The sequence below is a fragment of the Plodia interpunctella genome, chromosome Z (assembly GCF_027563975.2).
Source record: "Plodia interpunctella isolate USDA-ARS_2022_Savannah chromosome Z, ilPloInte3.2, whole genome shotgun sequence".
In the NCBI taxonomy this organism is placed as follows: domain Eukaryota; kingdom Metazoa; phylum Arthropoda; class Insecta; order Lepidoptera; family Pyralidae; genus Plodia; species Plodia interpunctella.
Genome location: NC_071324.2, coordinates 178,853 through 205,971, shown reverse-complemented (window position 1 = coordinate 205,971; position 27,119 = coordinate 178,853). Strand labels below are relative to the sequence as shown.

Here is a 27,119-nt window from a genome sequence, read left to right as displayed (position 1 = left end):
GTATAGGTGCGTCGTGAGGCATGTAGGTCTCTGCTTCTTGCGATTGGCGTGTTATGGAGTCCAGAATACGAGTAGCTCGCGATAGCTCCGTGCTGTGCTGAGAGGTGGAGCGGTCCCCGGTCGTCGCGGATCGATACCCGGTGACCTTAGGTCTTAAGTCGGCCAAGTTTTGGGGCTGTCGCCTGAATACTTCCGCATTCGATTCGCGATATTCCCTGCGACAAAACTTAATCTCCAACTTGCATTGCTATATAATTATGTATTTTAAACCTGTTCTTTCCACTTATCACCGATTAATCTATATAAATCACCTGTGAGATTTCCTTATCTTGAAAGATAAAATATACGCATTACGGTTTCAAAAACAATGCTAGTTACAGTAACCGTCGTCATGAAATATTTGACGAGTATTGGGAACTAAATATAGTGAGTTTGGCATTCGATGCTGAGAGCATGTGATTCCGGGCTAACACTGCGGTTAGCGAACAGCTGGTGTTTTCACGGGAACTTAGCTAACATGACATTTTATCTGAAAACGGGGAAACTGTTTAACGAAAACTTTACTAAATTGCACCTGCACCTGCACCTGGAAGCGATATCGCTTCCAAGTGCCTCAATATGCCCTTCCTGTGTCCGTTATAAGGATCTGATGACGAAGATGCCAGCAAAATTTGGGAAATATCCTTGTCTGTAACAATAATAGCTGCATGACAATACTGATGGCAAATATGTGTTTGATATTAAACAATGATTGTAAACTTCTATTCAGATCCTTTACCTAAAAATAGTTAAACCAGCTGATATTTATAGATAACACAGTCTTTCTTATCGGAAGCTTGATTAAAGATTGAATTCTCCAAAATTTCCACGCTCGACTATAAGTAAACTAACATCAAGACAGGATAAATGTTAATGAGAGATTTAGCTTGAAGTTTTGTTTGGACTAGAAGGCTGTTAAGGAACAGAATAACAGAATAATATAATGTGGTTTTTGTTGTCACAATGACGAAACAACCAATACTCTTCTTCCGTTGCGCGTCGGAGGCGGTGGCAAACTCATAAATAAATTGTTGACGTCAATATGTGGTACTTCTTAACCATATATAAAAGATAAATAATAAAGTTCTTAAGCTATTCTGAGAAAGAAGGTAACTGAATGTGTCCAATCTGTGATTGCGCCAGATACTCGCACGTCGTCAACTGCCTTCTGTAATCGTGCTCCAATTTACGCGGCAGATAACAGCTCAATTAAGTAATGTCTACTTATTTAACATTATCATTACTCAATATTTCATCGATGTTTTCCTTGAAATTTGATCCAACGTATCGCTGGGGAATCCTAGTTTTTTAAAACTGACTGGAATATTTCTAACCCGGGACTAACACTGACTGACTACAGTTGCAAGACTAAGAGCATTTATTTTGTAGTCGGAAGATTCCAAGTGTACAACATACGCTACCGTTGCTTTTCAAAAGGTCATCACTAATGTTCGAGTCGTTTTTTGTTAACGAACTTTAACCCTATTATCTATTCTACACACTGACGTTCATTTTAATACAATAACTGCGCAATACAGTCTATTCTGTGGCCAAAGGTACGCTCAGTACACATGGTAGTATTTTGTTAACAGAACCGACTGTGTTTTGTAATATACCGGAATTTTCCCATTATGTTGAAATAAATTCTATGTCTCATTTCATTTCACGTGGATAATTAGTTGTACCTACTCGATTAGGTTTTGCGCACGCGAAACACATGAAAATGATCAAAGTAGCTGCGTTGTTGTTATATTATTGTTATGTCTTCTACTACAAACTAGTCAAATAAGATCAGATAAGTCACCGGACCGCGAAAATAATTACATTAATTAGCAAAAAGTATCTACACCTACATATAATTAAGTATTTATAATCGATAAGTATAATTATTTACTAATTGGTTATACCTACAAATCATAATTATTTCAGACTTTTTTTGTTTTGCGGCAGTTTCCGCGTGTGATACGACCAAAAGTCACAGGTCAATGATGAACGCAATCGCGTCTATCATTGCAGACTGCTATCACATAGCCCACCTTTTCTTCTGACACAATATGTTTTTAATTTTTAGCTCTATCTTTTTGATTATTCCAAGTTTTGCTTTTGCGAATGAATTTTATACTCTCCTAGTATTGGAAGCGAATGTTTCGACGACGATAAAATTTTATACAATAAATGTGTATTAAATAACCTAGTTTCCTTAAACTTTGAATTTTGAAAAGTAAATATCCTACACGTATACATCTGTTGTGTATGTTTGCAGCAACAACTGCAGCAAAAAAAATCATAGCAAAATTCTCATCAAAATAATATCAAAAATTTAAAAAAAAAAATTAAAATTAAAATTAAAATCGCATAAAAAACAGACAAAATATGCGCAATACTTAACATGCAACTACTATACTACCAGGGCAAGGAGACGGATGGCAGGTTTTTCGTTTCGATAGGTACGTTCTTCCTTTTTGAGAGTTCAAAGTTCATTTTTGTGACGTTAATATTTTAACAACGGTGACACTATTCCTTTGCTTGTTGTTTATTGAGTTATCTACAATGTAAGTCATAATTTTATTCCGTGCGTAGTTTTCAAGGCTTCATTATACGGTACTAAGTAAGCAACGTAGATATGAATTTTGTCTTCTTTTAAAGCGCTCGCGCTGTCGTGCCGCAATTCAAGTACTGCTAAATCTTTGCAGGTTTTAAAAAGTAGATATTCTTTATATAATAATACATTAATTTCTTAATTACAGAATATTACTATCTTGATATTGTACTTAGATAGCTTTTTTCGATAACTTTCCCGGATTGTTCTCAATGACTTTACAGAATTTAATGGAAGTAGATGGCATCTTTTTGGGAACTATGCATTTATTCCCTCTCCTCCCTGTCCAATATCGGCGAGCTGCTGCTGTTGATTTTTATTCCGAAGCGAGATTAATATTCGCCAATTTCGTTTGACGTCAATTTCGTCGGACACAAAGGCGATAGTTCAAACACACATGTAGTTTTTAAATTTTTAATAAAAATTTAAAGCACTTATGCATTTATGCCTTATAGGTATTTAGAGCTGACTAACAAAATATTCTATCTCGTTTTGAAGGTGTTGAGCAATTGAAGTTCTAACGGACCAACTAACATATTGTACAAACTGTCGTCACTGCGTCACATCGTGTGCGGAGATTACGAGCTCGTCACGGCACGGTGGAGCTGTTGTTAAACAGTTACACCTATATGCGCCATTAAAGGTTGGGCTGTATTTTGGCTGTAACAAATTAATTGTTAACAATAAAGGAGATGTTAAGATCGAAGAGAATATTGGATAACGTCAAAGGGAGCAAGCATGGACCAATATTGATGACATCGCAGTTGTTTAATCATATCGAGTTAGCCAAACCTTGAATCTTTGTGCCACAAGAAGGGTGCACTATTATGACAGTAAAGCTCGGTCATCAATCTTGCAGACGTTTTCTCAAATAAAGCTATTGAAGATAGATGATCTCCGGCGAGGCAGCGCTCTCAGCTAATCGCTCATTCCGGACTCGACTGTGCTCAGCCAGTCAGTGGCTCAACTGCTCTCAATTGAATTTGGCGGACGACGCTCCAATGTTTTAACCTTATTTGAAGGCGACGACGGTAACATACAAGTAGCAAGGCCACTAATGAACGCTCTTATTGTACTGCAATTCTGGGATACATTACATTCTGCGCTGATCAACGGGCTGAATAATTCCCGTAGTCAGGATGGAATGTGGAATTTCCAAGGCTTGCTGCCACATTGTGCCCAGTGTTCGATCTCTGAATGGGCCATTCTGTAGCTCTCGCGTTTGATGTTAAATTGAGCATCGCATGCACTTCGGATGCCAACCTACCGCCGCCGCTGCCAGCGGGGGGATCGCCGCCAGAGGGGAGGGGGCTAACGATCCCCACACACGACACATTTTATTTCATACAAAATACAAATGATCGGTTCCATCGGCAAGATTATTGTAGCGAGATAGTGTTGGCAAAATGCTGAGGATTTAACAGAAAATGTTTCAGTCTTTATTCTTCATTAGATGTTGCCCGGGCCTTCGCTCCCGTGGGAATTTAGATAAAATAAAGCCTTTCTAATGGTGAAAGAATTTCTGAAAACGGTTGTTGGTTGTATGTACGTAAATTCTGGTCAATCAATTGAAATCCTTACATTTATTTTTTTTTTTGTCTAGTAGCATGTCGAATAATTTAGCGTTATCGGTAATTTAAAATTATTTTTTTAAAGGAATCATTCTTGACTGCTTCTTGTCGTTAGGAAGAAACTGTTGTAGCGTAGCGTAGTGTAGCGAAGTGTGACATGGACAGGTAGAAAAATACTTGGATTAAAAAAATCATGAACAATTTAGAAGCCCGAAACAATATTTCAATTGTCACTGATTGACGTTAGAAGAAGCAACACTTCATTGCGGTTTCTTCAGGTACAACAGTTGTCAAATGTCATAGAACAAATAATTAAAGTTACTTAGTTCATTGTTACTGTTCCTACATCATCATGGGGCGGCCATCTTCCAATTGAAGTTTGGAGGTCAGCGTACGGAAATCCTCAAGAGTTCCTACACTTCGAATAAAAACTTTCACAGCAGCAGCTGGTGCAAACATTACTTTTTACAGTAGACCTTTCACATAGCAGTTAGATGCCTGTATTACATGCTATATAATACTATTATAATACTACCACTCTGGTTACATAGTCTGTGGCAGTCAGCTGATCAGGTCGTGACGTCACGCATTCATTAGCCCACACTTGTTAACAAGCTCATTGGGATATGAATGAAAACATGTGTCTTAATAATCACTGTAATACACTGACACTACACGCAAACATTTATAAATCAAATAGGCATATCAACTCGTATCAAAATCTATGTGAGTTGTGCCCAAATAATAACATTTTGCTTTGTTTGTTTACTAGCGGCTCATCCTGCTTCGATCAGGTAAATCATAATTATACACATACATAAGAATTAAATCTTAGTTCTTCACGAATCACACACTTTGATTAGATACTGTCTATGATATTTAACTGGAACCATAGCAAATACTCGGTTAGATTAATTAATTCTACATATTCTACCCGTGTGTTAAAATGTATTGAATTCCGTCCCGTAGTTTCGTTGAATGGTAGTTAAATTTGTGTGTAAATTTATTCTGATACTACTACTACCATACATTTTTAGAAAATTGATTGGTCCGTCCACTGAGGGATCCGATTGAACTTTCAAATGTATGAATATTTGCTGAACTTGCAGATTGGACGTTTGATGTGAAAAGATGACCTCGGATGTGTCCGATACAGTATTTACGCTCATGATTTAATTTCGCGTCACGCGCCGGGAGCTGGTACCCACCCTACACACGTGTGTGTGACTGACACACTCAGTACACACGGAACCGAATTACATTCCAAAATATAAATCGTCAGAAATTGTGTTATTCGAAATTTAACTCTTTGTCAAATTTAAACTATCAGTGTTTTTTGTTTGTTTGACCGCAGCGGCCGCGCTTTACAATTTTTCAAATTTTAACAAAAAGTTGGTTTTATTTTTTTTGAAAATGATTCCTTCCTCAAAACAATTGACAGCGTGGCCACAGCGGACGAGCGCTCTAAGTACCATCTTTTAGACAAAAATAGGCCAATTATTTCATTTTGTTGAAAAAGGGACGAATTTTTTAATTTTTGATGTCGCAGCCAACTTTTTCCTTTACACGCACAGTCACACATCCTTAAAATCATCTCTTCCCTAGTGGAAGTCGCCTTTAGTTCCTCGTTCGCACAGGATGCAAATTGTCTCTCAGAATGAGGGCGGTCGGAAGACGCGGGTTCTGTCGTGTTATAATGAGTGACAGATCATGATCCAGCGCAGGACTGGGCCAGGTACCTGTGTCTGGTTCCTGCAGATCTTAGACAAATATAGACTTCGTCCTTCCATCTTTCGTTTAGCAGATACAAGAAAGAGAACGCGCATAAGAATTACAATAGAAATACACATACAGACGAGACGGGACAGAGTGCGTGATAATTACCAGGAATATTTCCTAATCCAAGGAGAGTTTCCTGAAAACTTCCAAAACTCTCGGCATCTTTGGAAGTTTTCAAATATTATTTTTTACTTACAATAACAATATTTATATGTTTACGCTAACCACGGCAGTTATATAAAGACACATTCCTGGAAACTTTCGGTAATTAACCTCTAGTACTTGTACTTGTACCGGAAAGCTCCGGATAGCTGGATATATGGACATCTTTCTCATTTGGGTACGCCAGGTAGCAGGTCTCGTATAGGTAGTAGTTTAGTAGAGATACATTAGTGATTTTTTGGACCTTACCTTTGAGTTTATTTTAAAATCACAATATAAACCGCTATTATATATAATAAACTTATTTATTGTACTTACTTCCATTTATTTTTTTATTATTACTGAGAGAAAGAACTTCTGTTTTGAAATTAAATAAGCTGAAACAATATTTGAAGTTTGTTCTTGAATAACTCAACGGCGAGATTTGACTCCACGGGAGCATTATTAAACAGTTGCTGCTTTACCTTTAACGTTTATTTCATTTTATATTGAATTATTTAATTTTTGTTTCAAAGTTTTATTCAAATATTTTGTCGAAATGTCAGTTTCAGAATTTATTATTTAATTGTAGATTTAAATTTGAATATATAGCAGTTAAGATTCTGATAGTCAAACCGATAGCAGAAAACATAAAAAGACTAAGTAAAAACATCTAGGGTTGAGAATTTGGGCATTCTTGAACATCCAGATTCCCAGACGGTTTTAAATGTAAATTCCCGGTTAATAATGTAAAAAAGAACGAGGTTCTGACTTGGCACGCGAGGAGCGCACTATGTTAATCCGGCGGCGCCGTCCGTATCGACCCGCATTCAGCGCAGCCACAACGTGACGACGCCACAGATGTGACACTTTCTGCATTTTTGTTTTCAGTGTGGTATTTTGTAACGAATAATCATTTTATGGGCTATAAAGTGGTGGCGGGGCGTGGATAAAAGGTATAATATTTCTTAGGAAAAATAGATGACAAATATTTCCACAATGGAATTAGTAGGTGCTCCGTAGTACTTATCCATGATTTCCACATAACATCTATTCTATTGACCCATGAGATCAACAAAAAAGAAAAAAAATCGACCAGGTGAGTACCGATCAATTTGAGTTTGTGTCAAAAAGAAACGAACCAGATCTTTTTCACATGTACCTACATATTTTAGACTACCTTTACTTTTAGCGACTAAATATTTATTAAAATAAGCAATGTTTTAAAAAAAGCCTAATTTCCATAAGTTAACTTGTTACATTTGGAAGCATGTATTTATTTTTTCAAATATTAACTTTCTAACATCACGCTAGCTTTGTCTCAAATTGAAATTAATACAGTAACACAGCTGTAGTATATGTGATTCATCTGAATTCTTTTTATTGTGTGCAGTGGGCGTAGCCTGGGCTAGGCTATTATAACTCACAAGTATTTCGCTCCTCCATTTCACACTCACTGTGGTGCCCGAACATATATGACATACATACGACTAAATAGAACTAAACTAAAATCAAACTATTCTCAGATAATATAATCTTTTACTAGGTACTAGCATTTCAAAATATCTTGATTAGAAGATATACCTGTATAATTTAAGGAATTCGTAAATACTTATGAAGAATTGTATGCAATTCACGTTGTAAAAACAGGTAGAAAAGAATCTTCGGTGCTTGCACCTGGTAAAAGTGGTAAGTATTACACATATATTTGTATGGTACACTTGACGCTCATCTGTTAGGTACTTGCAAGACACTAAACTGACAACATTGATATGTCTGTGGATATGTATCAATACAAAGGGGAAATGCCGATGTTAAAATCATAATCTCTCTACACTCAAGTCGGATAAAAACAAATACAAGTTACAAGGACAAGACGAGGAAAATGGCAACTGTTTGTATGAGAAGCGTCGGTAAATATTGTGCAGGTATAGGATACTAGTTTGCGCATTTGTTTTGGACTTACTATGAAACAATAGTACCTACGCTCGATCCACACTGTCGCCGAGCTCGGACACGCCGACGCGAACGTATGAACATTGCGTAGTTTTTACGAGAGAGCTTTCATTTACTACAATGAAAAATCAGCAATGTATGACGTATCCACCAAGTTCGGCGAACTGTTCCGCGATGTGTGGTGCCGTCAATAGGTACATGATTACATGTCTGATATTGTATTAATTATTATGTAAATCACATAATATTTATTTTAAAATATCACAAAGTGACGAAAATTACACTATACATAATATAGTTAATAACATATATATGGTGTAATATTTATCCTAATATACATGAAATAAAACACACAAATAAATTTTAAGTTTAATTTGAGAATATCAAGTCTTCACATAGTCATGCACTATCAATGGTACTCAAACACGAGGTGCAACATTGACAAGCCGATCGCTAAATGAAGAACGCTGAAACTGCTAATGGGCGGCAGGCGTGCGCCGCGAGCGCGATATGGCTAACTTCTTATTGTTGAATCGGAATGACTATTATATAATCTTCGACTAATATGTTGCTCCGTTTATGCCTGTAGGTGTATATAGGGCCAAATAGAAAATAACTTATTCTAGATTTATGTAGCAGTTAGTTTGTCTATTAGATTACAAAATGATAGAAAGTGGTGAAACAGGCCTTAAGCATTGGATATTATTTATATTTACTACGTCGTTTTTATTGCTTCTATATCATTGTTCAATAGCTCGTGTGGCAATAACAGCTATTATTTAATGTTTTAACGACATTTATAAGTAATTACTTGTAAACTCATTGTACAATATGCCAATTAATCGAGTAATCCAACTCTAGTCACAAAAAAGACAAAGTCTTTAAATTTATTACTTTAATATAGAGAGATATAGAAATAGAATCGGTGACATAATTTGTAAGAAAATATTCAAGCAAAAAAAAGCTTCGATTAGAGTCACCTACGTGTTAGCAACACATTTTAGACATTCATTTTCTAATAAAGATAATGTTGCACTAGTTTTGAAATAGGTTTAGTTCGTTATGACTAACGAAAACAATAGCCACGGCCATTTTAGAAGACGTGAAATTTTATGACCAGCGTGGCGTCCAGCTGGACAAGTAAACAGTCTGCAATAGCACAAAGTGCTTTGGTTCGGTGTTGTGCTGAGATGTGGACGTGTATGTAGATAGAGATATTAGAGATATCAATCACACGTTGGAAGAAAAAATGTTATAATTACCATCGTGAATATTATGTGATCGTCGCGAAAATAGCCTTTATTGTTCTTTGAACGTATGTAGTCCTAGTTAAGGAAATGAAAAAGCTGATGAATAAACTTTTATTTCGCTAGTTCAATAATAAATAGACCTTGGTATTTTATTGATAAACCTCATTATTGCAATAATATTACCTTTTGCTTTACCTTTAATTCCATTGTTATTTGCTAAGTTCCAATTTCAAAACTGGCTCAAGTTTCATCTAAACACGCATATTTTTTCGCGGACGAAGTAGCGGGAATACGGTAGTGTGGTAGTGTCCTGGCTGACTCATAGCGACCACATTTGAGCACGTATTTCTGTTCCAATGCTCCGTGATACATACTTAATGAGCAGCACCCAAGATTCGCAGAAAATAAATTACTATTTGTCAGATTACATTATATATATCACGATGCATGTTTATGAACTGAATATTACCGCTTCTGAAGGGAACGTCCGCGATAAAAAAAATATTTTCAACTTTGTCAATCGCAGTTACATTTTATTATAAATAGCGATAACCTAAAGTTTGATAGCTGATATTTCCAGCCGCTAGGTATCAGCGATAATATCTGTCAGCGAGTAAACACGAAAGCAAAAAAAATTAGGAAAATCTGATGAACGCTACTAAACTAAACAGGACAACATTATCAACTTCCGAAGTATTGATAAACTTGTCTCAGATGCTGCAGGCCGCTTTGAGATCTGTGCTAACGAAGCGAAAATAATTTTCTTGTGTTATCCCACTCGCTGTTATGTTTTTAAATTGAAAAGTGTGAAACTTAAGAGATTAAGACTGAAGGCTACGTTTAGGATGCAACCGAGCGGCAGCCGGTCGGATTACGCCGGTCTCGGAGATATTAAACATCAGTGAGCACGGCCAGAGCTAGGATTTTCTTAAAGGAGGGGCAGACAAAAGCAGTGTCAATCTAAAAAATAGTATTACATGTAATTAGAACAAAAATATCTATAAGGATATACTCGTATATACTATCCGTTGGATAGTAGGAGACTCAAGCGTCAATACCTAGAAACCAATTAGCAGCATCTTTTTTGTTATCATTATTCCATGATCGGGATAGTTTGGAGACCAAACCCGATCGCTATTCATAGTTATGTTCTACCAATGCAACATACTGGCCGACCGATAGATTTTGATTGTTTCAGTAACGAACGTGTATTGTATATCTGCACGTCTTTTTTGCTTTACAATAGGTATAGATAACAAGCTAACAAGGTTCGTCCACCTTCCTATTGAGGATGAGCTACAGCTGCCCACCCCTGCCCGTGCCTCAGTACGCCATGGTCAAGCTGCTGGAAAAATTAAAGTCCGCCAACGTTGATAAGCCAGGTCACCCGGAGAACTATACATTTCTCACCACGTCTCACGTGCTGAAGATTAAAATATTCCGTTGTATTTGTTAGTTGACTTTTTAAAAATAAACTTAGCTGTTCTAGCCTTGAGCGACTGATGTCACAGCAACAGATATTTTCGTGGTGACACGCGTAACTGTTTACCGCCGCTCGGCGCTGCTGGTGTGAAGACGCCGATGTTCTCTTACTACCAGCCGCCTCGGTACTAAACTGGCCAGAACCAGACATTACCTAATTAATTACTGACAAGATCAGATATAATGTTCAATAATAAAACAGAATCTCATTAATAAACTTGTAATAAACATAATACGTGATCTAATTAATATCTAATTACAATTTCGAAAACAAACTTTTATGTAGATAACAACTTAACCATGCAAATAATATGTAGGTAATATTTTGATGACCTTAAAGTACGTATGTATGATCCCTGAATTGAACATGTTTGATGAAAATTATCGCTTTAATTTATTTTTAGAGAAGAAATGTAAATTCAAATAAATTTTGTAATACTTTATAACTCCCAGTCTGAAAGCACCGAACTCTCGAAACTAAAATTTCAATATTAAATCACATATATATGTATAAAAGCATAAGTAGCATTTTCCAGCTGAATTCATTCTAAAGTCGCGACCATCGGCGAACGCAGCTCCTGGCTTTATAGTTAAATTGAACATTATGTGTTCAACCAGATACTCCAATGGAATAATTTGAGTTCGGGGTAGCCTTTGTGTTTAGGATAAATGGCATCTCTCAGTTCTCCAAAGCTGCCTGTGCACAGACAACCGGACAAACGCTCTCGATTCGTATCACAAATTGAATCTCGTCAAATAATTAACTTGGCCATGTGACGAGACGGGAGGCGGCGGGCGCTCAGTGGAGAGCAAACTGACAATTAGCCAGTGGTTTCGGAAACAGACGTGCGGTCGTGCGCACCTTGCATCTTGCTAATTGAATTCATTAAAATTGCATTTTCATGCAATTTTCAATCATGGATTCTATTCTAGATATGAAATCTGTCATTAAAATGCATGGCACAATCACATAAAAAACAAAATCGTAATTTATAACCTAATCTCAATAGTGGATTATTTTCTGAATACTAAACTTTACTACTCGTAATGCAATAAACATAATAATCGGATGAAGCCTAGACATCGACGAATGTAGACTGTACCACTATATTGTTCATATTCCCAGTACGAAGTACGGCGAACAAAAACTAAAGTAGCAAAAGATACAACAAACTTAAGTTGTATTTTACTTTATCGTATTTTCCCATCCATTTCGAATGTAGTTCGACAATTTCAAATATAGGATATCGCAAACATCAAGAACAGAAATATCTTGAAAATCTCTTTTGAAATCCGCCGTTCTTGCATTGGAATGGAAGGAACGAGTTCTATTCAGCAGCTCTCAGCGAACGTGTGGGAAAATCGATGTCGCACACTTGAGCTCGCTCGCGGTGCAGCGTGGACGGGCTCGATGTCTTGTGGAGGACGCGGCATTATGTGAGTGTGGACCCGGGGAATCCGCACTTTCGCTAAAAGGGGTAATCCTGTAGTCAAACTTCATATTTTTTCGCTTGCTATTGGCTATTGAAACCAGATAAAATAAGCTATGAATTATTTAAAATATCATCTTTAGCGAATAATTGCAAATCAAATCATTTATTTCGAAATTTCACTGTTTCACGTCATATTCTAAATTAAATAATATTTACCTAGCAAAACAACTCGTGTTAATAGTGTCTGTGTTGGTCCCTGTCATGCCAAATAAACTAAATAAAAAGGAATGCATAAACTTATTTGTGAGAGGAGAAATTTTTCGAAAATGACACATCCCGTCAAACCGTATTAGTGACACATGTATACCTGGATGTGTGGATTATGTATGAGCTCGCTTCAGGCAAGTCAGCGATGGCGCGGCTGAAGGTAGCGACCTTGACCTTACGAGACTTCTTTACATCATACCCGACCCACATCGCTTCTTTTTTCATTTATTGTGGAAACACTACTTTTTTTAAAATATTTAAGGCATTGAGATGTAATTTTCCCGTCAAAAACAAACTTTTACATAGACCACTACAAACTGGTTACATACTTATTAGCGTGTCATAATGATGGCACAGCCGCTTCACCACTGGACACTCAGCATTTAATACCTAACTGGTTACTAAAGTGCTAACTTGGTACCCAAATAGGACATCGTATTGTAACCAGATTTAATAAGCTTTCATTTATTGCGTCCATTTACAAAAACATTCAAGAGTAATATATTCATTATATGAGTTCCGATAGGAATTGCTATTGCGATATTCATATATCAGGCAATGTCTATATTAATATTATAAAGGGAAAAGATTTGATTTTTAGTTTTGCTTATAATCTATTTATTAGAAGCAAAATTTATTAACTCAAGCAGAGTTTATTAACTCAAAATCTACTAGGCTGATTTTGATGAAGTTTGGCACATAAATAAAACCTATGTATAACCTAATATGTTCCTCTGATATGGGCCTCTAGTTAGACGATATAACACAGACAGTATCTATTGAGAATGTTGATAGTATCTATTACGAATAGTTACAACTAACAAACGTCCCTGCGTTGTCAGTCGTGACTTGTAGAAAATTGTGATATGTTGAAAGTACAGCATTATTTAAATTAAATATAAAATTTGGCTCCACACCCTCAAAGGGCACGTGACGTCATTCCACGGAAAAATAAATGCCAATAATTTGTCTTCCATTACGTTCTTTGTTATCAGCGACTTTGAAAAAGATACGGCATTGAGATATTCTTTATTTACTCACTGAAGATAATATTATTGTCGCTATTCTTAACGAGACGTCGGGGTTTTTAAATACCATAACGTAAGGATAAATACTATATTGACTTCTCAAGCTAGACTGAAGGGGTGGATTCAGGATTCCGGTTACGTATACATACCGTCTTCAAAGTTCATTTGCATGATTGATTTCGACCACTAAATTCAGGAATAAAATAAATGTATGAACATAATCACAGGAATTAAGACAGTCTCAAATTAAGTTATCTGGGATACTAACTCAACGCCAACTTAGCAAATATCTACCAGTTTACTGACCATACAGAATGTAGATTGCTTGTCGAATTTGATACAAAGTATCTCTAGCAGTAGTAAATAGTTAAAACAAGGTTAAAATAGACTTACTATAATGGTAGGCTTCATTCTAATAAGATTGCCAACCCACCGGCAAAGCCAAGAGCGACGCATCCAAATTATATCAATACCTTTCTGTATCCGGTCAAGAGTCGTTAAGTAATTCGGAGCATCCTGGACTTAGATGAGAGGGGATCTAAACAGACGTTGGTTTAGACCCGCGACACAATTTTAATGTAAAACAGCGTTCGCCAATATATTAGCGACGGATCCACCGTCACTAATATTTTGGTGAACGCTAAAGAACTGAAAAGCAATAAACAATGTCCTTTTACATATTCACATTGTAATAAAGAGTGCAACAGATACATCGGCATCCAATTATTACACACAATCACATATAGAACATACGTTTTTTGTCCACTATTAAAAATTAGGTTGCATATGGATCGTCGATTTTCGCCAGAATGTCAGATTCTCTGAAGAGATGGTATTCTCTCTCATCATTCTCTAAAGTTACTTTAGTGCCGCCATGTTCCGGTAGGACGACCTTATCTCCGACTTTCACTAAGACTGGAAAAAAATCGCCATTTGCCTTTCGTGCACCTGTACCAACAGCGACCACTTCTCCGTGAAGCACCTTCGATTGTGCCATGTCTGGGATCACGATGCCACTAGCGGTCTGGGTCGCGCCTTCAGCTCTCTTGACAAGAACACGGTCCAAAAGAGGAATCACTTTTTTTACAGCTGCAGACATTCTGTAGCTTGTTTTGAATTGGAGTTTTGTAATGTATGAATAGTCGAAAATGCAATAATGAATATATTTTTGACTTTGACAAAATTCTGTAAAACAAGTGAAGCCGGCATTGAAGTCTGATATAGTCGTCAAACATATTCGAACTTATTAGCTTTGGGTGACAACAAAAAAAAATATGTGCATGGGCCTTTCTTGAATTTTTTTTTAAATTCTAATTAAATAAAAATTCTATAAAATATACAATTATTTATAGTAATTCAAGTACGTATATTTATAATAAGTCTTTTGTCACTCAATGCTAAGAAGTTTGAATTGAGGTGAAAATCTCGTTAATAAAACGGTATTGGCAGTGTGACAGTTTGTAGTGATTATAATGGCCCGTGCACACCAACTGCTTCATTTTACAAAACTCTCCAAGTACGACATGTACACAACGCGATCTGATAAAATTGTATCCTTGGAGAAATTAAACATGAACCGTCTAAATGTTGGTTGATTTCGTCGGCGTTACATTGCGCAAGACCGCCGATAATAAACACGCGCGGTGCCAACGGGCCGCGCGCGGAGCTCTAAAGTCACGACCACACTTTATTGCCGCCATTGAGACCCGACCGGGAATGTCGCAGGATCCAACTGACGCATCTTCTTCTCTAATGTATTTCAGTGCAATTAGAGTGTAGTCTGTTCAAGTTCATCTTGTCCCATTTGCAAGGGTACCTATTGATTATAATTCTTCGTGATTATTATGAGTAGGTTCCATTATTGCGACCCATTTAGGTATTATATTTGATTAAAGTAGTTATTCATTTCCTGTATCTATTAGGTTCTGTAGGTTTCAAGTCATCGCACAAATTCTTGGATTCCTTTTCTTTTTCTTTATTGTTCAAGTTTTTGTGGAATAAAAATGCATAGTGTTTCATACGAGTATAAACCGTTTAATGTTTACAATACAATCTATATAGCATGTAGTAGCCTACTTCTGTAACAGATTCAGACAGGTATTCTTTTTAAAATGCACCTCACTTGTGCAATGAGAATGTCCCGATGTCGTCGACCCGCGACCGCGGCCGTGTGTGTAGTGTAGAGACGAAACCGATAGTTTATGGAACTAAAAAAAATACTAGGTAACGGAAATATTTCAGTAAGTTTTGTTATAATTTAATATTTAATTAATTATTTAATAATTTATTAAGCCTATCACAAAATTAACAACAAAACTATAATAACTTAATTATAATAACTTTAATGTTGGTTTTGATCAAAAACTGCATTTATTACGAGTTGTAAAACAGATGTAACAACAGTGTTCTTATATCTGTGAGTTGTAATAATGTTATTATATTAAATAATTATTAAAATATGTATCTATTGTAGTGTTTGAATATATTTGATAACGTCATTTCTGTCAATAAATCTCGGACATTTATCGTAAATGTCAATTATTCTCGTTTCCGTCGGACAGACACAACAGTTTACAACTATAGTTAAACCGCTATTAATACCCAGTAAATGCGAGATCTATCATATTCAGTTTATCAGACAAACAGTACAGTCAAGCTGCAGCCTGTCATTGAGTCAGAAAGATATCATGCGGGCTGTACCCGTAAAGTTTCGCGTCCACTAGACACAAGTATCAAGCTACCACCTAGCCATACCAATCATTGTCTATCTTAGTACCTATCGTAAAAGTACAGTTTTACATTATTGCATTAAAGCTTTGGACATTCTTGATTAAAAATAGTACATTTAACTGCCTATTTGGACCTTAATTTCAGACCAAAAGTATTATGTATAATATGTTAAGGCCTTGGTCACAGGCTATGGCCAGTCATTGGTTGTACAGCTAGAGTGAAAATAGAATGCGCATTCGCTCGCTTGGTGTAAATCCATTAATTCGTCGCAGCGTGGCATTAAGGCCTAGTGGACTTAATGGTTTATTAGTTGAGAATGTAGAAAATCCGAGTGTTGGCGAACGAGGCACGCCTCGTCGGGAGCCGCAACGAGGCATGCGCTTGGCTCGAGGCGTGGCGAACGCCTCGCCACATGGATCAAGTCGAAACTAGGGCTTACACCAGCAAATTGTTGTTTCAACGACACCATCTACCTTGTTATGATATAAATTTAAAAGTAATTTATTTGGTACCACAAGGTGTCAAACCAAAATGTATTTATAACATAAATTGAGGTTGATATCCAAGACATTTATTGATTAGGTTTGTGGGTTCTTGTCCTATTTTGCCCCATAAGAATCACACAAATCTTAAAAAAAAAAAACTGAAAAAAGTATCTGCAAATGTCTACAGTTTTACATAAATATCTGTAAACAACGTAACTGTTTTCCTAAAATACATATTTCGCTTTCTTTGCGAAATAAAACCTTTTAAAAAAATTTATTTCATGTTACGTTTAAACCCGCTACAGGCTAAACCTATGTCTGAGCATAGATAAGCATGTTACTCCTAGGTGCTACTAGGACCGCCGCACGTAGGTCCAGCGGGCTTAACCTAGGTTCAGCCTACCTCGGGGTTTAGCTGTTCGATACCTTTGTTTTGACAATTCATTCAGCTAATTAGTTAATGGGAAACGGGGTTACTTTAGGATCTATAAACTAGTCAAACTCGAAATATTAAAGTTAGAAGCCTCTAATTACTTCGCTATCAATGGAAACTTGTAATGAAATCCTGGGCCTGCCGTTGACTTTGACAGCTGTTATGGCACCGGCCCACCCTGCCTGGACCAGTTCGCCCAACTTGGCGGTTTCGACATAAACTAAGTAATGTTCGTTCTTGCATTCGCGTCGGCATTTGTACGACTTCAGTGACAGTGTGAGCGCATTACAGTATTATGAAATATCGAACACTTCTCATACTTGTATGAATATCATCATCAATTAATTTAAGAACTTTGTTTTTGTTGGTGGAGCACTTTCCATCTTAATCTGTCCTCAGCCATCGATTTCACCTCCCTATACGACATATGTGCCTATGAATATATTATATATATAAATATATAATTATAAAGTTGTTATACTTATGTATTTTCTTATCCGAAGTTCTGTAAATTTTAGTAACTAATGGGAAGGCTTAAAAAATAAAATTACACGTATAAATATTTAAAATACGCAAAAAATTGAAGAAGCCATTTACAGAATTTCCGAATTTTTTGGTTTGCAGTTGCATTGTATATGATATATTTTTTTATAAAAAGAAACCTCAATATTTTCAGTAAAATATTAAATGTCAACTCCATATCCTTCTCACGATAATTACAATTTCTATGCAATTAACATATTGCTTGCTGGCTATTGTTAGCAAATTTGTGATTGCACTATTCTTCGAAATAACATCAAATTTTATTTTCATCGTTTTCAAAATGAAAAAATTATATAATATAACTAAGTATATAGTAAAAAAACTTTGACCACCTATGATCGAATGTACTATAAACCGGAAATAGGATCATGTCCTTATCAAAAATATTTAAAAACAAGACTGATCGACGTCTACCTAATTATGTTATCTAGAGATAAGTTGAAATTCAGACTTGTGGTCACCCTAGCGGCACGAGCGCGCGCCGAGCTGCTGGTAACGAGTGACGAATGACTACGTGCTTTCAGAGGCCTTGGGTTGTTTGCTCCAGTTTTTGTCCACTTTTTTAACTCCCAAAGCCGCGTGGGGTATGAACACTGCTGCATATCAATCTAGATAAAATCATTTAAAATCCGCTATTATCACCAACTCGTTTAAGTCTGCAGGATGATTTGTCGTGCGGTTGACTGTACAAACATTTTAATTCGATGTTAACAAACTTTTCATTTGTAGCCGCGTGTAGGTACTATAATCGACGTGGAGCGTTGATATAATAAAAACGTTTTATTCCCTGGTGTATGTGAGTGGTGATCTTAAGATAGAGATAAGTTGATAGTTTTTGCGAGGTGCCCTCGATATCTGTGTAATTACAGAGGAAATTGGTTAGAATATGTACTTAACGATTGAACTATGCTACCTATATATTCATATTATTAAAATTGATGGTCATTGATATCCGGAAAATGTAATATATATTTTTAATATATATTTATAAGTTTTATAAGTATGTCGGATGTTTAGGCACGCGTTACCCGGCCGGTGGGCATTGAATGAATTACCATGATATGATACTGCTCTTTTGCACGGTAGAATTTCTTTTGAAATATGCAAAAGATAAATAAAATTTTTAATTTCAAGTTTTTAAAATGAAATATTGGTATAAAATAATGGAGTTATACCATTTTGTAGCGCATCGAAGGGATTGCAGAGACGTTGCAACTGTTAGATAGATAGATAGATAAAAGTTTAGAGATAAAAGATTTCTAAAAGTCTTCTAAATACTCAATTTTGTATGAGTTTTAAGTGGAAAGAACTAGGATCATGTGTTCAAAAGTTTTTAATATTGAAACTTACTATGAACCTCATAAAATAGTGGTCACGTTCTATCCTGTTTGCCGTTAGATAGGAACGCTATCTGGCGCCGTTTCTATCAGCTTGGTAATCTGTGGTATCATCGCACTGCGTTTTGATTTCGTATCAAATAATCACTACGATAAATCGATCCAAAACATCAAGAGAAATTGGTTAAATAAATGGTTGACCATGAAAATCGATGTCGTATAAATCAATTTTTGATAAACAGTCGTTTAGAAGAGCAAATCGCTATGGTCACAATTTTATGGGTATTTAACTGTTTCAGATTGTTCGGGTGACCCTATTGAACACTGTAGAGTTCGTTCTTCGCATTGGATTCGTGGTATATCAGTATTGTGAGCATAATTCACAATTATGTTAATTATAATTTAAAATCTTTGGTTTTAGCAATAAGTTTGATATTGTTTGAATGATTGATTGGTTCTGAAAACCAATTAAAAAAAAGTCTTTTATTTAATTCAATAAGGATTTATTTCCTAAAGTAGAGAGCTGAAGTTTAATGGAGAAATAAATATTTCTTTGTTATCTGTTGCAAGAATAATAGGAAATGCTACAAATCCTCTTCGAGGAACATCTATCAGCTTTCCAGTAGGAATACCTGGAATATAACAAATTTTTCGTTATGAAAGGAACTGGATATTATTATCTGCTTCAGAGTAGTAATACCACGGGTGTACTGAATGGAATCTTGGCTACAGACGAGCGCTGCTGCACGAGGATTACTCCAAGTTCTTAATTGAATTTACTGACGGACGGACACCCCAAGCAACGTTCATTTCAAATAACGAATGGACAACAAATGAACAACTTGAATACACGACATAGCTTGTAGCTATACATCAGTCTCAATTTCAAACACACAAAAAAATTGAAATAAGTGGCAAAGAACATAAACAGTTAAGTCGCCTTACAAACAATAAAAATAGATTTTAATTGGTTCATGAATCCGTTTGGCCGCCACTATGCCAACATACAGACAGTCACGCCTAAAACAGTCGAACAAACTTATAACACCACTGTTTGCGTCCAATAGAAAACCGGTAGTTAGTAAATAGTAGTAAAGCTAATGATATATTTATCTTCTTTGATTGCATTTATCTGTATAGCCCATGGATTAAATAAGTAGGTGCTTCGTACAACGGAGTACCTTCTAATTCCATGGTGGCATGGTAGGTATAGCCATGGCGCATTGCGAAGGGTTGACGTCAGGCAGACAGTCACAGATTGGACTTAGGTATCAATCTGTAATCATAGCAATCTACAAAATGGCTTAAATAAAGGGAATCGTGAATTGACCCAACGAAAAATTTCACGTCTTTGTTATGACATTGCTTCAACAAGTACCTCCTACAAAATAATAGATACTTATCTAGTAATCTAGAAAGCTGTTTAAGATGACTGAAACATACCACAAGTGGTAAGATTAGTAAAGTTACTATTTTATTATTATCAATTTTGTTAGTATGGTTAGTAGGTATCTATTGGGTAGTAAAATTATAATTATTTTCCTCTTAAAATAATTATACTGTAATTAATTATACCGAGAATTTATTTCGCATTTGAAATCATTCAATATACTTATGCAACGCCATTACGAGCGCCGAGCACTAAATTAAATTTTGTGAGAAAAGCATTCCGACACAACAAAGGCTAGGCTTCCCTCCGAATCGTAAATACCTTTGACAGGAGTTTTACTATTTCCACGTAACTCCGACTGCATATTAAATCTCTGTGATCGAGAAACCTAGGCCAAATTCTAAATACACGAGCGCGCGACCTCGGGCTTCTCTACGTCGACAGTTCCTGACAGATTTCGCACATCACTTTTGTGCTTTCGTTGTCAGGTCGCTTGAGAGTCTGATATGAAAATCCGTTCAGAGATAGGCTCTAAAATTCACTAACATTCTAAGCTAAATCAATACTAAATTATATCCGTCTAAATTTCTTACAAGCGAAACACATTATGAATTTAGTTACGTAGGTATACTAATCACTAAGCTAAAAAAAATATTTTTGTATTCCAAGCTACACAGCTTGGAATACAAAAATATTTTTTTACATGTACATATATTTCAAACCTTTTTTCCCATGTTCCATACCATTTACCGTGTTGCAGATCGCGACCCGTTTCCAACTAGACCATAAATTTAAAACTCACGTAATTCTTACTTTTTCATCAAAAGTATTTAGAGCAGCTACTATGGTATTAAATCTTTGAGGTTGTTTGTGATGAAAAATATAAAAAATCTGCCTTATTAAATAAACTCGCACATCGATTTCCAATCAAAACTATTTTAATATAACTCACAAAGAATGCCCAGCCGTATGAAGTCTGATCGGAAGCAATATGGCCGCCATGCGAGGGACAAATGGCTTTATTGCGTTTAATTATTGCATCGCACGAGTGAATGGGGAAAACGTTTATTTATACAATACCTGTGAGTACAGAAATATTCAAACGCTAATCTTTCTTTCACGCAAAATCTACTGGATCGATTGTTATAAAATGGTAAACGGTTAGAATATGACCTGTAATAAAACTAGGGTATTTTTATCCCAAAATTCACACAGAAGCGAAACTCCGGGGCGCAGCTAGTTAATTATATACTGAATATCTACTATGTCGAAATATCCCACAATACATATGTGAAAAAGCATCTAATTTAATATCATAGTAGTCTCCAAGTCGGCATGTCTATCCGTCCGTTCGTATATTTAGCGACGTCAGTGACGCGCCGGCTCTGGTTTCCATACCGACTCGAAATAGACAAGTTCTCCCAAGGAGCGAAGGAGCTTCCTTGGGCTCGGTGGAGAAAGGTCGACGACTTCGTTCAGAGTCCGCCTAGCGCAAACTTGGAGCGCCATTGCCTATACGGTGGCCGTTATAGAGACTGAGCCATATACGAAATATCACCTAATTGAAATAAACATCAAGGTATTTGCTCAACAGTGATCATGGAATAGCTAAAACGCGATAAAGCTAACTTTGATGACTATATTTTAGATTTGTTAGTATTCATTTTAAATTATTAAAAGTCTTTTTGGAAAGAAGACTAGTTAAGGAAGACTAACAACGCGGAGCATTACATTACCTAAGTATTTAAAATGACTTAGGTATGTTTCAAAAATTTTTCAAGAACTCGATCAGTATTCAACAGCAGTCGGTTATGAGATTCTCCAGGCGGTGAGTTTTGGAATTGGAACAGAAGCACTCGGGCACAAATGTGTGATAGTTCCCATTCTCACGAAAACTGAATTATTTCCAATGATCTTCCTGCTGCCAATCCAACGTACCGCCTAAATGTGGCGCATACAGTGGAGCGGTAATTCTGTTACTGTGTATATCGACTGGGGCTGAAATAGTGTGGAGGACCTTTCACATTTTTACAAAAGAAGATAGCGCGTCCTCTTTACTATATTAATAATTAATATATGACATTATAATTAGCAGCCGCATTTTGTCCATTCCTACTTCTGAAACAAATACCAGTATCATTGACAAATATCGCGTCTATTATGTTTTAACGTTTTATTCGTCTTCCAGAATTGGAGGAGATTATTATGACTATAAACACGTTACCATTTATTGCCTATTATACTATTATAGGTATCTGTTTTACATATTTCTGTAAATAAATAGTATGTATGTATGCTCTAGATTGATCAATAAGTTTTTGGAATGTAAACTGTATTTATTAATAATAATATATTTCAACCTTATCATCTGTTAAGCTAATCTACCTTGAATAACGTTTAGCAAGTTAGTTAATTCTTGTGGAAAAATGTGGTTTGATTCTGAAACTACAAAAAGGCTACAGCTTTTATCACCTCATCATCACAGTCGACTTCTTTTTATCCCCCAAGTACTTTTTTAGATGAGAAAAAATGTCTTTGAGATTGGTCCGAGAATACAGGTAGCGGGTGCTGCATTAGCTGGAAACAGCAGATCGCATGGCAGCGCCTGCAACTTCAGATCGATTGGCAGGGCATTATCACGACGATAAAGCACACTGGCACTTTATTTTCCTCGACGTATATTCTTTAGTTCTTGGCGTAGTCTTGTCAATACGTCATAGTCTCCACTTGTTCTCTACTTTATTCTACTATCCTAAAAGACAGTTGTTATTGTTTCAACAGTGGACGTAGACATGCTTCCATTTCTAGAATCCCGTGAAAGACCGTCTTTTCTATGCTTTTGCTTCGGTGTTTCGTGTGTAGATCAAAATGGTGAAACCTTTCATCTACGATAATGAAATAGGTACAAAAATAACCTGGATAATCTTCAATTCAGCTTTGAAAAATCAAAGCTTGCATTCTTCTGGGCGTCGGTTAATAATAGAGGCACCCGGAATGCGACTACTTTTTTGAATTTTAAAGAGTGATTGATTCCGAATTGAAGCTTAAAAATATCAGCTATATATATTAACGGATAATAAGTATCTCTATTTTTTTTAAACTTTTCCTACGAAGCGGCCGTTGTTGGATGGTCAGAGCAAGTGTCGTCATTGCGGGCAGTTCTACCGGGTTTAAGAGCTGTAGTAGGTATGCATGCAACTGCAATTGACTGCCAAAGTAAACTGAGATTAATCATTTCGTTTGCAATTGAAATTCCAGCCAAATAAATATATAAATTTTTTTAAATAAATTGGTTGTTTAAAAAGTTTGTAATTGTTTAAAAAATATATATTGTCGAACGAATTCTATATTCGAAAATAATAGACGACTTTGCTATAACTCATTGATTCTATTCCAAGAAGTTATTGATCAAGCTAGTATATACTCGTACAAGACGTGGACAGCTTGCGGGGCCGGCCGCCGGCCGGACAGATAGCGGCGCTTGTCGTGAGTCGCAGTGATTTGTTATCAGACAAGTGCTCGATTCCTGATAACGGGTTTACTTATTAAATACGAAAAGCGGCATTTTCCACGCGGCTTTATGTTTGGAGGAAATAATTATAAAACAGCATATTAAAGGCTATCCGTGTTTTATATTTTCCCAGTCGCTATATACGACATAGAAAACTCATAGATTATATTAATTGTATCAAAATATTGAGGCAATTATATTTCATAGTCGTTGATTCGCAAACTTCAATGCAACTTTTTTTCTATTTTTTTAGGTTTTAATTATTAATTTTTTTCTCAAGATCCAAGGTTAAGTTAGTACCATAATAATCTACTATTATTAATATATATCTACTATTATAAATAATAAATGTCAGTATCCCTCCAGATTACAACAAATCGTGTCTTATAAAATATTTATAAACGAATATAGAATGTCATTTCACTTGCAAAGTTGAACTACAGACAATAATGCATGAACTCAGATTAGGTCAAGTCGACGTGGTAGTGCCAGCGTCAGTTGAAAATCAAAACTACCTCGCGTTAGTATACGAGTACTGATGAACGAATTAATTCTTATTGAGTTATTTTATGCCATCACGTAATGCTGTCATATTGAGGGAGATGTCAAGAGGGAATTTCGCTGTCAATTTTTCGAAAATATTTTGTTCGTATTTCATGGAACCGTAAAGAAAATATGGAAAAGCATATTAATAAAATATTAGAGTGCCTATTGAGGGATACTGCCAACGTGAAAATATAGAAGAGAACAGTTAATTGAGCGCTTAATATCGAAAGCCCGGGAGAATTAAATCTCAACAGGTTGGAACGTTGCATACGTTCTCAAACCTTTCAACATCGGGAAAAACTAGCTTATAGCTTTTTTAAAAGAAATTCCATTTAAACGGAAATGATTTCGGAGGAAATAAGAAGGCGGAGAGAGTTCTAGCGGTGGGCGGGCGGCCGGTGACGGGGCGGGCGGGCTCTCACGGCCAATTTATTAAGCTCACGGCTTTAAAGGAATTAATTCTGCTGCAGTGGACCTTATAATTGGCATTTGCCGTTGGAGTTCATCCACTTGTTATTACTCCAGCTGATGTCACATACCATATGGCGACTATTTCTTTGTAGAGTTGATTTCGTTTGAGATAATTAACGTACACTAGCTAACACAGCTAACGTAAAAAGTACCCCATGCGACTCAGAAATAATGTTGTTTCCTGTGCGGGTAAAATAACTTGGACAACCTTTTGAGCAGTTTCGAAATTACCTCTATAATTTGTTAAAAAATCCTCTATTTATCGACAGACGGAATGGCCAGGAGGACTCACCGACAGATCAGAAGAAGAGTAGAAGTCTGATGACGGACTGCCGGACTAGGGTTCAAATCATATCCTGATCCGTTTTTTTTCACCTATAATAAAATCTGTAAATACTAACTCAGTTGTTCGTTTTATACGTAATTAATTAATGAAATTAAAGGATCACGAGAGAGGTTTGGGCACGTATACAAACAAAGGCTGATGAGTATCAGGGAAGTTCGAATCACTGACAGGATATATTAATTTATTATTATTACTGCGCAAATACGGATCTGTATTTATTACATATGTATGTGTATATCATGGTTTGTTATGAGATTACATAATAATTGTGTTAATTACGATGGATGTTGTTAAAACAGTACAGTACAGTTGAGGTACAATGTACCTACATTTATTTAAAGTTTGTTTTGTAATGTTAGTTTTTCTTGAAAATCTATAATAATATAAGTCGAAAATACCTATCATATCTCTAGACTTGATGTACTTCAAGTGAAAAAGGCATATCAAAATTATGTGAGTTTGAAAACACGTTAGTTTGATGATAGACTTGACCGCGCTATCAGCGGGGCGCGCGGTCGCTCCGCGTCACGCGTCAGATCTGCTCTTGTATCAGGATAAGTGCGGTGTGCTCTTCACTTGACCGCTGCGGTGACACGCTGCCCGACTGCGCTATCTGCCTGATAAGGTTTACTGCTTTGGGCAGGTCACTGGCGGAAGGGGACAGCCTCGGCCTGTTTAGATCGTACACGAGCGGGAGTCTGAAAGAATCTTGGTGAAAAAATATTAAGGAATAATAAAGATATATTTTGATTGCGTTGAGTATAATATAGTGTATTTTGTAAACGTTTTGATATAAATTTCAACTTGACAAGGTTCATGACATGACTGAGAGACAAAAATGTGATCGTATAAGGTTTCCGTTTCTATCATAATTATGCGGAACCCTAAAAAGTAACCAAGTGGCAAATGATCACATTCGCACAAATATAGTGTTTAAAATAATATATAAACATACAAGTTTCAACTGTATAGAGTGTAGTCGTAATAGTTTCGGAATAAATTGGCTGTGACATTCAGACGTATATAACGGAATTTGCAATTTAGCTATTTGACCCTAAAAATGACACATCTTGATGTATTCCCGCCTCTGCCTTATTGAACTCGGAATTCTTAATGTAATCTAGCGTCCAGTCAGCAGGACATAAAGCGATTAGTGACTTGGAACATTGGCCCTACAGAGACCAGTGGCTAGAAATATTGGCGGGCCCCGGCTGATTGGCCGGCGTTGGGAGCGCCGCCAGCGACCCACTGCGCCCAACGTTGACCCCGTGTTAGAGGCGACTGTGATGCTACAGTCCTCAATCAATATATATAAAACTCTTCCGTTACTGAGTGACTGACTGACAGACAACGTACAGCCGAAACTACTGGGCATAGGAAGCTGAAATTTGGCATGTACGTGATAAAATACCAAGATACGGAAAACATCTTGGACCGTAGGAAAATGTAAAAGATAATTCAATATTATCGCTATGTGGGTTATTAGCAAATTGATATAATTTTGCTTTCTAATGCTTTCATATAATCAGCAAAAAAGGATAACATTTAACATACTAGGTATCAATATAGCAAACGACTTGCTAGGACGCGCGATATTAAAATATCATGCGATGCACTTCTACTTACTGACGCAAATGAAGTAAGTAGCGATTTAATGAGCGGGCGCGACTTTTGTTGCCAGTGACACATGGCTCACGACTAAAATATATCTGATGAGAATAACACAGTATGTCTATAGCTGTCGCTGCAAAGTTATACAAGCTTGTAAATATTGAGTAACCT

General features: G+C 36.3%; 2 protein-coding genes across 8 annotated transcripts in view; one reads left to right on the top strand and one right to left on the bottom strand.

Annotated features, from left to right (window-relative positions):
- The window catches only part of Pdp1 (PAR-domain protein 1), a 101,578-nt gene that overhangs the window by 438 nt on the left and 74,021 nt on the right, over positions 1-27,119 (top strand). The gene's annotated exons all lie outside the window — the stretch shown is intronic.
- Positions 14,214-14,755, bottom strand: LOC128683241 (10 kDa heat shock protein, mitochondrial-like). Its single transcript, XM_053768656.2, has one exon. The coding sequence runs from the start codon at positions 14,642-14,644 to the stop codon at positions 14,321-14,323; it is 324 nt and encodes a 107-aa protein (XP_053624631.1). The 5' UTR covers positions 14,645-14,755; the 3' UTR covers positions 14,214-14,320.